This window comes from Ixodes scapularis, unplaced genomic scaffold (assembly GCF_016920785.2).
Source record: "Ixodes scapularis isolate PalLabHiFi unplaced genomic scaffold, ASM1692078v2 PGA_scaffold5__190_contigs__length_132052651, whole genome shotgun sequence".
NCBI lineage: Eukaryota > Metazoa > Arthropoda > Arachnida > Ixodida > Ixodidae > Ixodes > Ixodes scapularis.
This window is the reverse complement of record NW_024609880.1, coordinates 107,581,311-107,595,919: the sequence shown is the minus strand read 5'-3', so window position 1 is coordinate 107,595,919 and position 14,609 is coordinate 107,581,311. Positions and strand designations below refer to the sequence as shown.

The 14,609-nt window shown below is 44.7% G+C and overlaps 1 protein-coding gene across 1 annotated transcript in view; it reads right to left on the bottom strand.

Moving 5' to 3' along the window:
* The window catches only part of LOC120842739, a 45,072-nt gene extending 30,712 nt beyond the window's left edge, over positions 1 to 14,360 (bottom strand). The window contains exons 1-3 of the mRNA XM_040213914.1: positions 14,241 to 14,360; positions 1,666 to 1,832; positions 1,496 to 1,590 (exon numbers count right to left, since the gene is read on the bottom strand). Of these exons, the coding sequence (XP_040069848.1) occupies positions 1,496 to 1,590; positions 1,666 to 1,832; positions 14,241 to 14,360 (382 nt within the window). The remainder of the gene's footprint in view (positions 1 to 1,495; positions 1,591 to 1,665; positions 1,833 to 14,240) is intronic.
* Between the last annotated feature and the right edge of the window lie 249 nt (positions 14,361 to 14,609).

Genomic DNA, 14,609 nt, shown 5'->3' with positions numbered 1-14,609 from the left:
CTGACGGTCGCGCCTAGTCCCAACATTGTTATTGACTTGACCAGAAGCCAGAAGATCTCGGTACACCGGGACCCGTGTCCGAAGACGTCAACCCATGAGGAGTTCGGCTGGACTTCTTTAGGGCCCGGGGTATCGCGGATTTTCTGGCTCCTGGTCAAGTCAACAACGACGTGTGACTAGTGGACATGTCCTGATTTCGGGACCCACTGACCGCGAAGATCGACACCGGTGCGGAGGTCTCGGCTGTCTCTGATTTATTTTCAGGAATAACGTAATCTGGCCTGCGCTCAGCAGAAGAAGTCCTTTCGGGGCTCAATGGACATGTCCTGAAGGTGTTGGGGAAGTTTGACGCTGATGTAGGTGAAAGAGTATTCTTTACTCTACGAGCGCTCGCGCGTGGACCGCCGTCGTTGCATCGCCCAAAGCCGCGGGCACTTCTGTTTCTCGCGTGAAAACGTCTTCTTCGTTATAAGGGGACGACACTGACATAACATAGTACAAGTCAACAAAACAAGAGAAAACCGATGTACGAGTGCTTTTCTACGCCATAAATCGCCAGGATAGGCAAATTTCCAAAACCTTCGGTTTATCCGACGCCGATGCCAAGAAGTATGGCACCGTGAAAACGAGATATGACGGTCACTTCATTCAAGTCAGGAACGTAGTAAGAAGAGAGTTCCATAAAACAGAAAACCTTCGCCATAGGACAGGCTTTCTCTGTAGTGCCGAAACGGCGACACGTCGACAAGAAGTCTTTTTGATGGCCCTAGCTTGTTTAAGTGAATTCACAGGCTTCACCGGGGCGTGCCCGACGCACTTTCTAGTTTGGCACTGTAAAAATGATATCAATGTTTATATACTAATGACGACACATATGATGTTTATATATGACACCGGCGGAATGCTACAATATAGCAGACGTGAATTATCCTTTTTTTGTTGTTAAAAAATTACAATAATAGGAGTTCGTAAAAAAAACTGCTTTCAATCATATGCCCTCGCTGAACGTGTAATTTTCAAATTCCTTCTGTTTTCTAAGAAAAAAAAAAAGGCTCTCCAAAAGTTGTTTATATTTCTTAAAACAAAATTAAGTTCTTGATAATTCCACTTCTTAATGCGAAGTATCTATCTAATTTTAGTTTTATATCACCAGTATCCAATGTCTCATATATTTTGACGCGCGTCTCTTTATTTAAATATAACTTGTCACCACATTTTGTTTAATCTCGACTATCGATGAAGCTGGGGATTACTCGCACGCAGCAATCTTTATAAATAAACAGTGGCGCCTGACTCTGAGTCTTAGCCACCGTCCGGTTGTTCATCAATTAATTTCCCCTGACATAGTGCGGCCGCAATTGCTTACAATTATGAAGAACAAGCTTACATTTGTTTCCCATGATGGCGATTGAATACAAAATAATATAATGAAATAAAGATCAGGCTTGCATCATAATTCTACAAAGAAACTTGCGTAGGAAATAAGTGTTCTTACCTTTATTTTGTTTTACACGCATGGCATTCTCTTTTGAACGGTTTTTACCTTCCCAGTTCTCTGTCTGATAAGGAAATGCATACAGTGTTTGTGTCCTAAAGTAAAATAAAAATGAGCCGTTGTTAATATTTATGATATTATCCGATAACTAGTAATTATAAATATCTTACGTTTGGCTTCCATCTCCGTTTTTATAACCCTGCACAAATTTGTAAGACTTTCCATCTGATTCCTTCCCTTTCACGTCTGCATACACGCACGTGTGTTCAGAACGCGGCGGCGACCTCCTTAATGTTCGATAGAACATCCAAGATTTATTATCGGTGTTTTCCAGTGCCTGTAAGTAAACGCTAGAGTTTATTGGCACAAACAACTCTATAAAGATGTGCACTTTCGAGTTTTTTTTTTAGATCGTTTAAATGTTGCACACTCACTTTTTACGCTTGTCAACATTATGCAAGTGGGGAAGTAACATAGAATTGACTTTTTTGCATAATTATTTAAACAATAGATATATAGCTCGTACTTTGCTATCACTAAACCTATTTCGCCTTCAACATCCTCAAAAGTTTTTTTTTGTTTTTTTTTTAATTAAAATTAGATTTTGTGCCACTTTCCGATCCGTTGCTGTTCTCTAAGTGTATCAGATGTGGGAATATTATATTTCCTTCAAGATAAGTTATTCTATCAGAAGCAATGGGAAAAGGTGATGTTTCAGCTATACTAGACATGTTTTTCATTTCCTAATTAGGAAGTTAAAATACACTAATATATTTAAAGACTTCAAACTTAAGGATATGTACTCTTAGTATAGCACGGAACATTGTCGGGTTTACACATAGTATATTTACAACTGGTTTGCGTTCCAACATATTTGTCACTTATATTTTTGTAAGTCGTATTTACTTTTTTTCTACTAATTGGGTCAAACCAAATTGAGCAATCAAAAAAGTTTTGTAACTTCACCTCCCAGTTATGATGGTTTATTCCATTTTTATTGAGGAGTCAGACGCGTTGTTGTAAAAATGCTCTTTGTCGGCCTTCATGATCGCTCAATCTTGCGATCTGAATCTGTGAGAACCTAAGGTTTCATCACAACGATATGGGTGTTTTTTGCCCGAGCGCTTTCATCTAACATCGAACATTGTTAGAAAGGAGCGAGACTAGAAAATCTGCTAATGATCTTTCGACAAGGAAGGTACAATATGTATGTTGTTTTCTTATTCGGTTGGTGCAATTTAAATTGAGGCATTATCGTTATGGCAGAATGTTTAAATATTATGCCTTCCTATGGTAGTTAACAGGGTGCCGTGCAATAGCTATTGTCAAGCTTCAAAACATTACATCTGGTCTCCGTTTCTTGATCAGTCGAATGTAATTTCAGTGAAGAGTGTCGGCAGGGTAAGCCGTGTCTCGCGGAAGATTTCTACAAATTTGACAGCCAACTGTATTCAAACATTTTGTTTACATGATACGCACACGTCAGTTTTTTTTTTTTTTTTTTATAAAATAGGTATTTTTAGGTCCTTACCCAGGGAGCACGCCAGAGAAATACCGAACTTCACTCAAGTTTGGTAACCTTGGCAGCTTAACTTGGGCCGAATAATGTTTCGTTCCTAGCGCGTTAGTTAGTGCTTATGAACAAAACATTTCTTCTGCTTTTTCTCTGGTGTGCCACTCCATTGCTGAAGTGACAGAAATGAGCCAAAAATGCTAAGTATCAGCCAAACAACCCGGAGTGAAACCTAATTCTGGAACATGTTTGGCGATATAGGCCCAAGCTGCCGGGTGAAACCTGCATACACAACCAGCAATATAGCCTAACTCTGTCATGTCCTCGGGGAGCGAGGTGACCACCGAACAACCAGGCAGTGAAACCTACGGGAGGTTGAGAGGCACGGTGGTGGGTAAGGGAAGCGTTAACCATGTGGCCCTGCTCGCAGGTAGGGTGGCTAGAGAGTTGGGTGTGTCGAGCGCGCCGGCTCTCCCATGCATCGCCGCGGCCGGTTTGGAAAATCACCGTCAGGGGCGCTCTAGTCAGCCTGTATGCTAGGCGCGCGCAGCTGGCGCACTGATTTCCGTGCGGCAAGGCGGGTAGCGACGAATTCACGCCCGCTTTCATCAGTCTTCAGCGCTCGTGAGAATTTATTTCAACCGTTCCTGCATGCCCGTCAGTCAGGTGACACGCGGAGACCATGGACATTGCCCCGTCAACCTCCGGCGTAAAGAAAAAGCAGAGAGCGAAGCACTGCTTCGTTCCAGGATGCACGACAGGCTACAGGTCTGCAAATTAAAAACACACGTTGTTCACCGTCCCGAAGGGCCCAGTCCTCTTCTCTCAGTGGGACAGGAATATTTCGAGGGGAGACACGCATCTTCAGGAAAACTCTGTGGTGTGCGCACTTCACTTCGACGAGCGGTACATCAAGCGATACTTCTCTAAAGTATCGCTCGATCCGTTCGAGATATCGCTGTATGAGTGATGTTTTGGGGCTCGTAGCGTCCTGCTGAACACGTCTGCGGCAAGCGTTGGGAAGTACTTTAAGTACATTGTACTTAAAGTACAATGCACTTAAATTAGATTTAGGAAACTTGTACTTTACTTGAAGTACATTCTCTGAGTATGTACTGTACTTTTTTTTTCTGCTACTTCCCGAGGAAAGTACAGTTCCCGACTTCAAGGCACATTCCCCGAATTTGGTTTTGTTAAATTTGTATCACGAAATGACGCGCTTTGTGAACTCCGAAGAAATACAGGGAGGGATATTCTACTCTCACCAGAAACGTGAGCAGACGAGGCATCGCTCCGTTTGTTTTGGGGGCGGCGTTCCCGTAGCTTTTTAAACTCTCGCTACTTCTCTGTCGGTCAGCGCAAGCAACGAGGTTTAAGATATCAGGAGAGCAAAATTAATCATAATGTAGCACCTGAGACTGGTGCGAAAAAATTAAATTTTCAAGTCGAAGTAAAAGACAACAGAGGAGGACTACATCAAGTGTTAAGACATTCTCTTTTGTCTTTTTCTTCTATTTGAAAGTTCCTTAATTTTTTTCGCACCCAAATCTCAGGTGTCACGTTATGAATAATTATCACCAGCTCGCTTGCACACGCATTTTTTTTTTTCTTTTTATTAAGAAGAGGACATTTTTCTATGAGAGCTATGGGGCTGACGTCATGCTCCGTCCTATTACATTTAACCCCCTTGGGTGCTACAATCCAGTGCAAGGGGTGCCAAATTCAGAAGAGGGTCTTCTAAATTCGGCTCCATTCCCCCCCAAAAAAAAAAATTACTCTGTGGTTACTTGACTTTATCAAATATTCGCCGCTGTTTTTGAGGCATTGCACCATTGATTACCCTTGGGCAATGCATACCAATTTAAAAAAAAAAATCACTGTATAGGGGAATGAAAGGGCATCATGAAAGATTGTGTTAAAATACTTGTACTTTACTTTGAAAGTACATTGTTCTTAGATTCTTTACTTCAAGTACGTTGTTCCCAGTGTATTTCATACAAATTTACTTAAAGTACATCACGTCTCATTTACTTTGTACTTTAATTACCTGAAGTATCTTTTAGATGTATTTTACCCAACGGTGACCTTTCGCGTCAGTGACAGACACGAGCCTAGGAATGTATGCATGCATATACAACAATAATCCTGTGTGAAAGAGGTTGTGTAAAAAACGTAAATAAAATTTGGAATGTTTCTCGTCTTCAGCGGTAGTTTGCATTCGCAATTCCCCCCCCCCCCCCTCCCCCGCCCCCGCCCCCGATGATCCCCGTTTTTAGCGTCTGCATGAGAGAATTCACCAAAAAGCACCGGTATCGGTGAAATAAATAAACGCCGATAAACATCCGCCGATTTTTGTTATAAACACCCTATGATGCATAATATGTTACTTCGCTCACTCTCTTTCAAAATCGATTTTGTATTTCATTGCTAGTTTTCCACGTTGCATAAACATGTAAAGTGCCAAAAATGCATTGTGTGCTTTGTGTCATGACAACTTTTCGCGTTGTTTCTCGACAGCCATGTCTGCTCTTGAATCACAGGGGAATTGCTCCAGAAGTATCCAGCGTCCTCACACCTATTTTAATGTTAAAATGCCTGAGCCGTTCCGCGTGGATTCATTCGATAGACTTAACACAGCGGCTTGAAACGCGAAATTTCGTCACGGCTGCTGATACCTCGGCGGACGTTTCACGTATTTTGAAAAAATAGTACACAAGCGAAAGTAAAAAAAAATAAAAAAATTTCCCCATTTTTTATATTACCCCGAGAGCGTTGCGGTAAGAAGAGAACGACTTCAAGTGCGGATTTACCTTCGTCGACGCTCCAAAATCGGGTCGACTATGGAATCCAGGTTTATCACACTTGCATTATGCCACACCAATTAATTTTGTAAAAAAACACAGCCGACAAGTGGCCGGGAAAAGGTCCGCACGCAGCGCATTTCGGCCCCAGCGCAGCCAAAATGCCGCTGACGCCGTGGTCGGATAGCATACAGGGCTTCCGAGGCGCCTCCTGGCGACAGATTTCCTTTTGGTGCCGCGCGCCGGCCGCCGCTCGACACACCCAACTCTCTAGCCACCATATCGCAGGTACGCGTGCACGGCGGAAAGTGGGGTCTGCTGTGTGTCAATCGACACGTCGCCGTTACACGCAGGCCCGAGTGTCGACGGTGCCCTCTTGGGGAAAGAGGGGAGCAGGGGGGAAGGGCGCGAAGAAGAGGAGGAGGAGGAGGAGAAGATGCGGCAGTGGTGCCCTCTTGGGGAAGGAAGGGAAAGGGGGGGGGGGGGAGGCGCGGAGAAGAGAAAGGAGCAGAAGATACAGGAATTTGGTTTTTTTATGTATTTGGAGGAACCCTCTCGCCCCGCCGGAAGCAAAACTCTCGATCGGAAAGAGAAAGAGATGGGCTGGACAGGTTTCAGACAGAAGATTTGATATGTAGAGACTTAAAGGACAACTCCGCTCAATTCCAGGAATTTCGGGGTTTTTGGTGATTATACACTAAGGTATACTAATAAACGGCTCGACGTCGTTTGTTTCTCAAAAAAGGAAATATAATTCTCGTAATCCTTCTTTACTCCTGATCACGAACCGAAACCGAAACTGCGCCCGGGCCTGGCAACATTGGCCCCGCGTCGTCATAGTCTGGGACAACCCACGTGGTACGAACGTCACCGCACGACCTCGCCGACCGCGCGGACGGACGGATCGGCGGAGCAAGCGTCGTCACGCCGTGTCGTCTGCTCCACGGTCTCTGCTACCCAACGACGTGTGCAGTACCGCGGCCGCAGAGTGTTTTGACGCAGAAAAAGGCAAGTTGTTTTAAAGTTATGTTTTGGAACCATTAGTAGTTGAAGTTAAGTAAACCACTCGTAATATGCCAGGCATCGCAGCACAAAACGTTGCTCCGAGACGGAGCAGGTTCGGTCTTCCCGACGACGAGCGCGGAGCGCTCGCTCAGACACTCATCAGCGCATGCACGTTTTGGATCACGTGGACATCGGTATGCACGCTGCTGGCGCCGCCTGTAGGCTGCGCCTCAATAAAGTAAAAAACAAGAAAAAAAGCGGTCCCAGACTATGACGTGCGGCGCAGTGTTGGCTGCGCCAACACGCGGTATTGACTGCGCTGTTCTCTGCGCCGCACATCGGCCGCTAGAATTAGCAGATTTCGGAGACTTGAGGCATCTCAAACTTTGTTTACCAGTTTAACAAACTTTTAGGCTTAATTACGTCGTAAAACTTGACGTGTGGTCTTTCTAGGTGATACTAAAGAGAACTGCGTTGCTTTTCAGCATCGAAAATGAAGCGGAGTTGCCCTTTAAGGATTCCCCTGCCGAATCGAAATTTGTGCCCGCCGAGAATTGTGGTTTTCGAGAACTCGGGGGTGCACGAGGGGCAGTTTTTGGCGTGAGCCACAACTGGATGAAAGAAGTCGGGAGAAGGAGACGAGATCGCCTCGACGAGCTACCGAAGACGGTAATTCACGCAGCGCCCCGTCTGACCGATGTACTCGGCTCCGCACACAAGAGGAATACTACACACCTTCTCCCTTGTACAGGGCCAGAAGCACTGCGCGAGTTTTTTTTTTTTTTTTTTTTTTGCTTTTCTGTGCATGTGGTGGGGGGTTCTGGGTTGGTAACTCGCTTGCACATGCGTCCCAATTTAAATTTGCATTTGAAAATAACCCTGGTCCCGAATCCATATGCAAGTGCCCGCAGTCGGTGTGCCGTGTTGTGGGAGTAAAGGATGCACGCAGGGTGCGCAGACCGGGTCCCAGAGAAGGCGCCTCCTTTGGGCGGCTCCTAGACTGCAAAATGAGATTCTCGCTGACGTTATCTAGGAGGTCCGCCGGGTAACCCGCCCTCCGGAGCCTGGTTGCCTGTAGCGACAGGCACTCTCTGATCTTGTGATCGCAGGACTTTTTGCAAGAGGAGGAAAGAAGAGACTGAACAATTCAGAACTTAAAGGTTTTTGAATGATGGCTAGAGAAGGGGGGGACAGGTTTCTGGGAGCGCTGTTGAAAAGACCAGCATTGACCGTGAGACCAGTGGGTTAGTCGAAGATCAAGAAATCGGAGGCCCTCCTGAGTAGGGTCTTCCCTTTTAAAGGTGAAGCCGCTGGCGTTAGTTTTGAAAGCCTGAAGGATGGAAGCATCTGAGTTGGAGACAGGATGAAAAACGAGGTAGTCATCAACGTACGGACAATCTTGCATTCATTGCCCGTGAGAGAAAGATGTTCCTGCACCGCGCGATCCACAAAAAAGAGATAAATCTCGCTGAGGATCGGCGCGAGGCATGAACCGATACACACGCCCGACCTTTGAATGAAAACCCTTCCCTCGTGCTCAACCAAAGTGGAGCTCAGGTAGAGCCGGAGGAGATCGAGGAAGCCTGCGACCGGTATTCTGGGCGCGTTTTGGAACCTCGTCATTCCATGCAGGTCGATTGCCTCGGACACAGAGCTCAGAAGAATTTTGAGGTCGAGATTGTAATACATGTCCTCGACATCCAGCGAGAACATGTTGCGGTCCGGATTGGAGCGCATAGGTTCGATAAAATCAATCACGTCAAGGGAGCCCTTAACGCGGAAGGGGTGGGGAAGATCACTAGAAGAAAGGTGCTTTTGTAGGAAGAGGGCGAGAGGGCGAGAGAGGGGAGAGCCAGTAAACGTTTTGTTGAAAGTCGAAAACCTGTAGTGTCTGTTTGTATTCAATGTCAATCTTTCCTTATCGTAAATTAGTAACCAACACGCTCAACCATCTACATGAAACCTACATCTGACACTTGTTTGTCAATTTAGGTTCAAAATGCCTAGACTATGTGTAAATAATATCAAGCTAGGCTCTTGCTTGGCCTTTGGAGACTCTTAAGACCTTAATAGACGCTTTCCGGAATTCAGTGTGGCCACTTTGATCATTATCATCATCTGAAAAATGGCATATGTGCTATACTAATGGCGGCCTTCTGTTTACTGTTGAAGGATGACGTTGAAGATGCTCTTAAGCAGATGATTCGAGGCCTATACATTCTAGACGTCAGCGCGACGTGAAGCAGGAATTGGATGCAAGGTCTGCGCAAGCTTTCATTTATAACTCGAGCCCAGTCAGTCTGTCAGTTGCACACTCGGCTTCAAAGTCCCTTGATGTACAAAACTTTATCAAGGCGTCTATGTGGGTTGGCGCTTCGTTCTGACTTGTTGCATAGTTATCACCATTGAGGCTGACAGAGATTGAAGAAAAACTGTACAGTGAAGCACATATGCACGTTTACTATTGACTGCGAAAGTGACGGCGCCCCACAAAATACTGCACACCATGGGTCCATTGCCGCCATTAGTACAGTAAAAGTTAAACTGACATTTGAGTCACAAGATGAGACTGAATTCCGTAAAAAACCGAATGCCAGAAAAAAAAATATTTTTAGAGCGCAGCTTTTAGGCGCCCGCTTGCGGGTTTCGCGGCGTCGCCGTCGACGTCGGCGTAACCACGCTAAATTTAGCGGGAAAACTGACGTCACGTGCCCTCAACACCAATTGAATTCCCCGCTAAATTTAACGGGGAATCGAACTGGTGTTCTCGTCACGTAACGTCAGTTTTCCCGCTAAATCTAGCAGAGAAACAATTTGTTCATAGATGACGTTACACCAAGTCATGTGACGTCATGTTCCCAGCGGGGAAACTGAACGGGTGTTGAGGTCACGTGGAGCCAATTTTTCAGCTAAATTTAGTGGGGAAACTGTGGGAGGAGGGGAGGGTACGCAAGAGGAGGAGAGGAGTGTACGGAGGAGGAGGAAAGGGGGATGGATGGAACAGGGGAGAGGAGGAGCATACCCTCCCCTCCATACGCCCCCCTCCTCCACCTCAAGAGCTGTGCTCTAATTTCGCATTAGAGATTTGTACAAGCTTTTCCTTCTTTTTCTTTCTAGTTCTCTGCAGTAAAAAAAAAAGAAAAAAACGAATCGGAAGGCAGCGCTATGCTCGTGTACTTCTTCCACGTGTCCTTGCATTATTTTGCGCTGTTTTGCTTTTTATGTGACTCTCCGCTCTGACGCTTTTTGTAACACTCGTACATTTGTCTAAATGACGTATGGGTGCCGCCAAAATGCTGCAACATTCTGGGATGAATATCCGGGAGATGTTCGCCCTGAAGCTGAAAACCGGATTACTGCGCGCTGCTCCCCGCCGGTGCGCGCGCCCAAGGGGTCGGACATTTTGAGTGTGTTGTGGTCACGTGACATTCCTTGTCAGGTTGACTGGCCGGTGCACGCTGATCTATTTAATGAAGGGACAAACAATATTTTTAGCACCGCAATCTATTGCGGGACTTCGATTTTTTTTACTAATTTGCGTTTGTTTTTTATATTTCCTTGTTGTTATATCTATAAACAAATCTTCAAAACATTTTGTGCCATGCGTGCTTAGCAGAAAGTTATTCAGTGTTAAATAGAGAAACCGGTAGCCCAGTAAAAAATCCCAACAGCATGCGCTCTATTAGAAAGTGGTTAACAGAAGAACATCACAAATATAAATAAATATTCCCGATGTTTTGTAAAACTTGATTAGTTTTGCCATGTAAAAAGGTCATACAGGGTTTAACAAAAAAACTTATATGGGCACAACAAAAGCGACACCATAGACATATAGGCCAATAGAAAAGCTGACTCAATATTACCACACTTGGGAGTTGACAATAATTTCCCGATGACTTTGCAAGGTCCAATGATCTTATAAACAATAATGGATGCATGATATGAATAGAAACATATTGCAATTCACACAAATTACGGTGATTTCCAAAATCTAAACTAAATTTATATTTCCGTTATTTTATGCGAACGTTACTTTAATGCAAAGCACCAAAATTTCAACATTGAGTAAGATATAATGTCTGAAATAACGAAACGTATTTAAGCCAGTGCGCTGGCTGCTCAATCCATGAGCTACGAGGATGTAAAATTTTGGGTTTCCACATTCTTTAATTTATAAAAAAATATGCTAATGGGTGCATTATAACATCGTTTTTTTCGCGAAATTCGAGCAATTGGCGGTTCTAATAAAGTCAAATTTTCTAACATATTGATGCAGTGACCTATTTTGTTCAGCTGGCACCGCGCGTACATGTTGTATGAACATATTTATAACCAAAAGAAGCAAACATATATATGCGAGCTGGTAGGAAAACATCAAAATTTAAACCCGGAGGTATAGGTTATTATAAACGTATTCATCTGTTTGAATATCTGTAACCATGTGGTATGAACCTGCGGTTCGAGATTTAAATAAACCTGTAATATTTACTTAATACACGTTCTTAGTATTGTCACAAATGACAGATGATAAGGCAAGAGAAAACGGGATGAGCTATAGATTTAACAGGGACGAACTGGGGGCCAGAAACGAAGAACACAGTCCAGGAAAGTAGGAGCGAGCGTCGATGGTGGCAGCCGTATGACGCCTGGAGCGCGTCTTCGACTGGTGTGTTTGGCGTCCTAAACTGCTCATAAATCAGAAGTGGTCCCGAAATGGCAACAAATGACGTAACAAAAGCCAAAGTGTCATGCGTTGCATGTCGTGATCCTGGCGGTTGGTCATAGAAATACCAACGAGAAGCTGCGAGTAGCACAACCGAACGTCGCTGTCGTCACGGCATCCCAACTTCTGGTTGCCGAGCTTCCGTGGACTGTCAGACTGGAGAGCGACCTGCAGCAGAAAAGGCGTCTGCCCCATACACCGCAGCTGTTGGGGCGCCGCCAGGATAGCGACTGACGTTAGCATGACACTCCAATGATATCATCAGGTGGAAATCAAGGGACCACTATTTTGGACGCAGTCGGAAACGCGTTCTAGGCACTATAGCAGCGGCAAGCGAGGGTACGTCGCTCTAACAGCTGGCTATCGCGAGAGGGAATCAGTGAATGAATCGGCAATATGGCGCTCGGCTCTTCATCTGCTATGCTCGTCATCTCGAATATTCAAACTTGGGGAATGAGCTAGGGCGTGACTGACTAGGCAAGGTCATCCGGCATCCTTCTCTTTTACGCTCGGGGTAAGAGTTTACGCGGGACAACTGCGACCACGCAGATGTCCCACGTCGTGAGCGAAGCCTCGTGGTTCTCGAACCAGTGTCTCGCAGTAGCCTCCAGCGAAAAGTAGAGGTTCTGCAGGTACTGCTCGGCAGTACACCTGTTGTGCCACGCGCTCATAGTGCTGGATCCAGTCCTCGACGTCCTCATGGATCTCGCCGTGGATGGGCGTCGGCGTACGAGGGGCGACGGGTAGGTAAATGAGAGGTCATGGTTGGGTTCGTCAAATCTTTCTTCTGGGGGTCCGGTAGAAGTCCAAATTCAGGGGGCTGATCTTTGGTGCGGCGGCTTCCTCGGGGCTCGGTTGTCTCCACAAACGGTGTTCTTGGGCCGGGGGCTGAGCTTGCACTGCGAGGTCTCGGAGGGGTGCACTTCATGGGCTGCCGTACCCCGCACCTCCGCACGAAATGTCACGAATTACAGACTACGAGGCAGGAAAAAAACTGAATGAACTAAATATTTAATGGGGACTAACTTGTGCCAGAAACGAACAAGAAGAATGCACGTCAAAAAAGCAGCAGCGAGCGTCGACGACGGCAGTAGCAAGCTACGGCACGTTGGCATAACAGCTGGCTATCACGAAAAAGAATCGGCGAATGAATAGGCAAAACGGCGCTTGGCTTTTTATCTACTAATGCTCGTCATCTCAAATATTCTCAAATCGGGAAAGAGCTAGGTCGAGACTGACTACGCAAGGTCCTCTGATACCGCTCTCTTTTAGGTTTGGGGTAAAAGTATACGCGAATCTTTTAGTTGAACGCACAAGCGTAACTTTTCGATCACGCACGCGGCAATATCTGAATGTGTAAGGTTTTGATACCCGTCGAACTGAAATTTTTGAAGAAACGGCAATGCAGAAGGCACGAGCGTTCGGAAATACTTAAAAACCATGCGAGGGGCCCGCTGTTGAACTCTGATAAAGTCAATATTTTTATGATTAAGCATAGCAAGGGTAAATTGTTCACTGCAAACTTCTTTGGGCGTAAGTTTAAATAAATATTTATCCAAGGTTGATAATAAATCCAATGAGCCCTTTTTGTATCAGCATTTCTCCGCTATGTTTTTTTTTGTTTTTTGTTCAATGTGACTTTCCGTAGAACTAATCTTTGGTAAAAAAAACAAAACGTATTTATTATCAGCTCTCATACTGCGAGGCGGTAAGTGAAAAAATAACACAAGGGGGAATATTTTTTCGTGTTTCTAAAAATCCTCTAATAACATTAGCGATAATCGTCAGATAACAATATCAAAACTATCTTGCCAGAATCACTGACTGCTGGACTGATGTCTAAAGTGTGTGCTCCTTGGGGCGTAAGGACATCAGGGATTGCATATTCATATATCTGCGGCTGACATGACCTAAAATTATCCATGTAATACAAAACATCGTAATAACAAATATAATAACCTAATCTTTGATATTTCCCAACATAAGCCTTCAATTGATAATGCAGATGTTAGGCACGGTGCACGCCAAAACAATTTTTTTTTACTTCAAAAATAAACTATTTATCCGAACGGTTAACTCCTGCCCAATTGCAGCAATGTAGGTCCAGACGTCACGCCGAAGTTTCAGAGTTTGCAATTATACGGTTGAAATAATACGAGGGATTTTCTAAAACGTTCGATGGGGAAATGGCGGCCGACGAAGCCCACTCAAACATGAATATTAATAATGTGAGATACGGGAAAGGGACTTAATTTTCATACAAATTCTGTTCGAAAATCGTTTATTATTTTTAATAAGGTAAGAACACGCTCTGAAACATTTGCATCTGGTACAAATTGCTACGATCACTTTTGGGTGAACACAGCGTTCGGTGATGCGTGTGTATCTTTGTGGACTAAAAGCAATAGCTTTTTTATTATTGTGGGCTAAATTTTTTTTTTTCGTGGACGTCCTGCAGAGAGCGCATTTATGTCAGGGACAGACTCTTTATCTGGGCTATCCTTTCAGCTGGATCTCCCGAATAGTGTTCAAGAATCCATCTAAGAATAAACATCTTAGTATATTTTGAAGAATGTTTATGCACGATCGAAGTGATTACCACCATTTAAGTGCCAGACAATTCCGAATTCACTCAATTTATTCACTTGCACCGAAAATATAAATCAAATAAACAATTCAACCAGCTGCACGAGTGAAACTTACCCGACGGATGTCTTGATGTGGCCAATATCTTTCTCCTTCGTCTATGCGACGTTCTGCAAATGCCGCGTCGATTATCGTTGCCAAAATGTACCATTGAATACACGGAGATACCAGTTTCATCTTGAAGCAGCACTAGAGAACGAAGTATAAAATCTCGACTTCCGCAAGCCTATATACTCATAAATGAATGGAGCCTTGACATTTAAAATGCCTAGCCTTTGAGCGCCGTGCGCAAAACCAAACCGACAAACGAGCGTTTGTTACAGCTTGAGCGTCATAGCCCTCTCAGTGGCATTCAGAAAAAAGCGCCAGCGTGCAGATTCCCAGTTGTTGAGTTTGAGTCCCGGCCGCAGTCCTGACAATTTTACG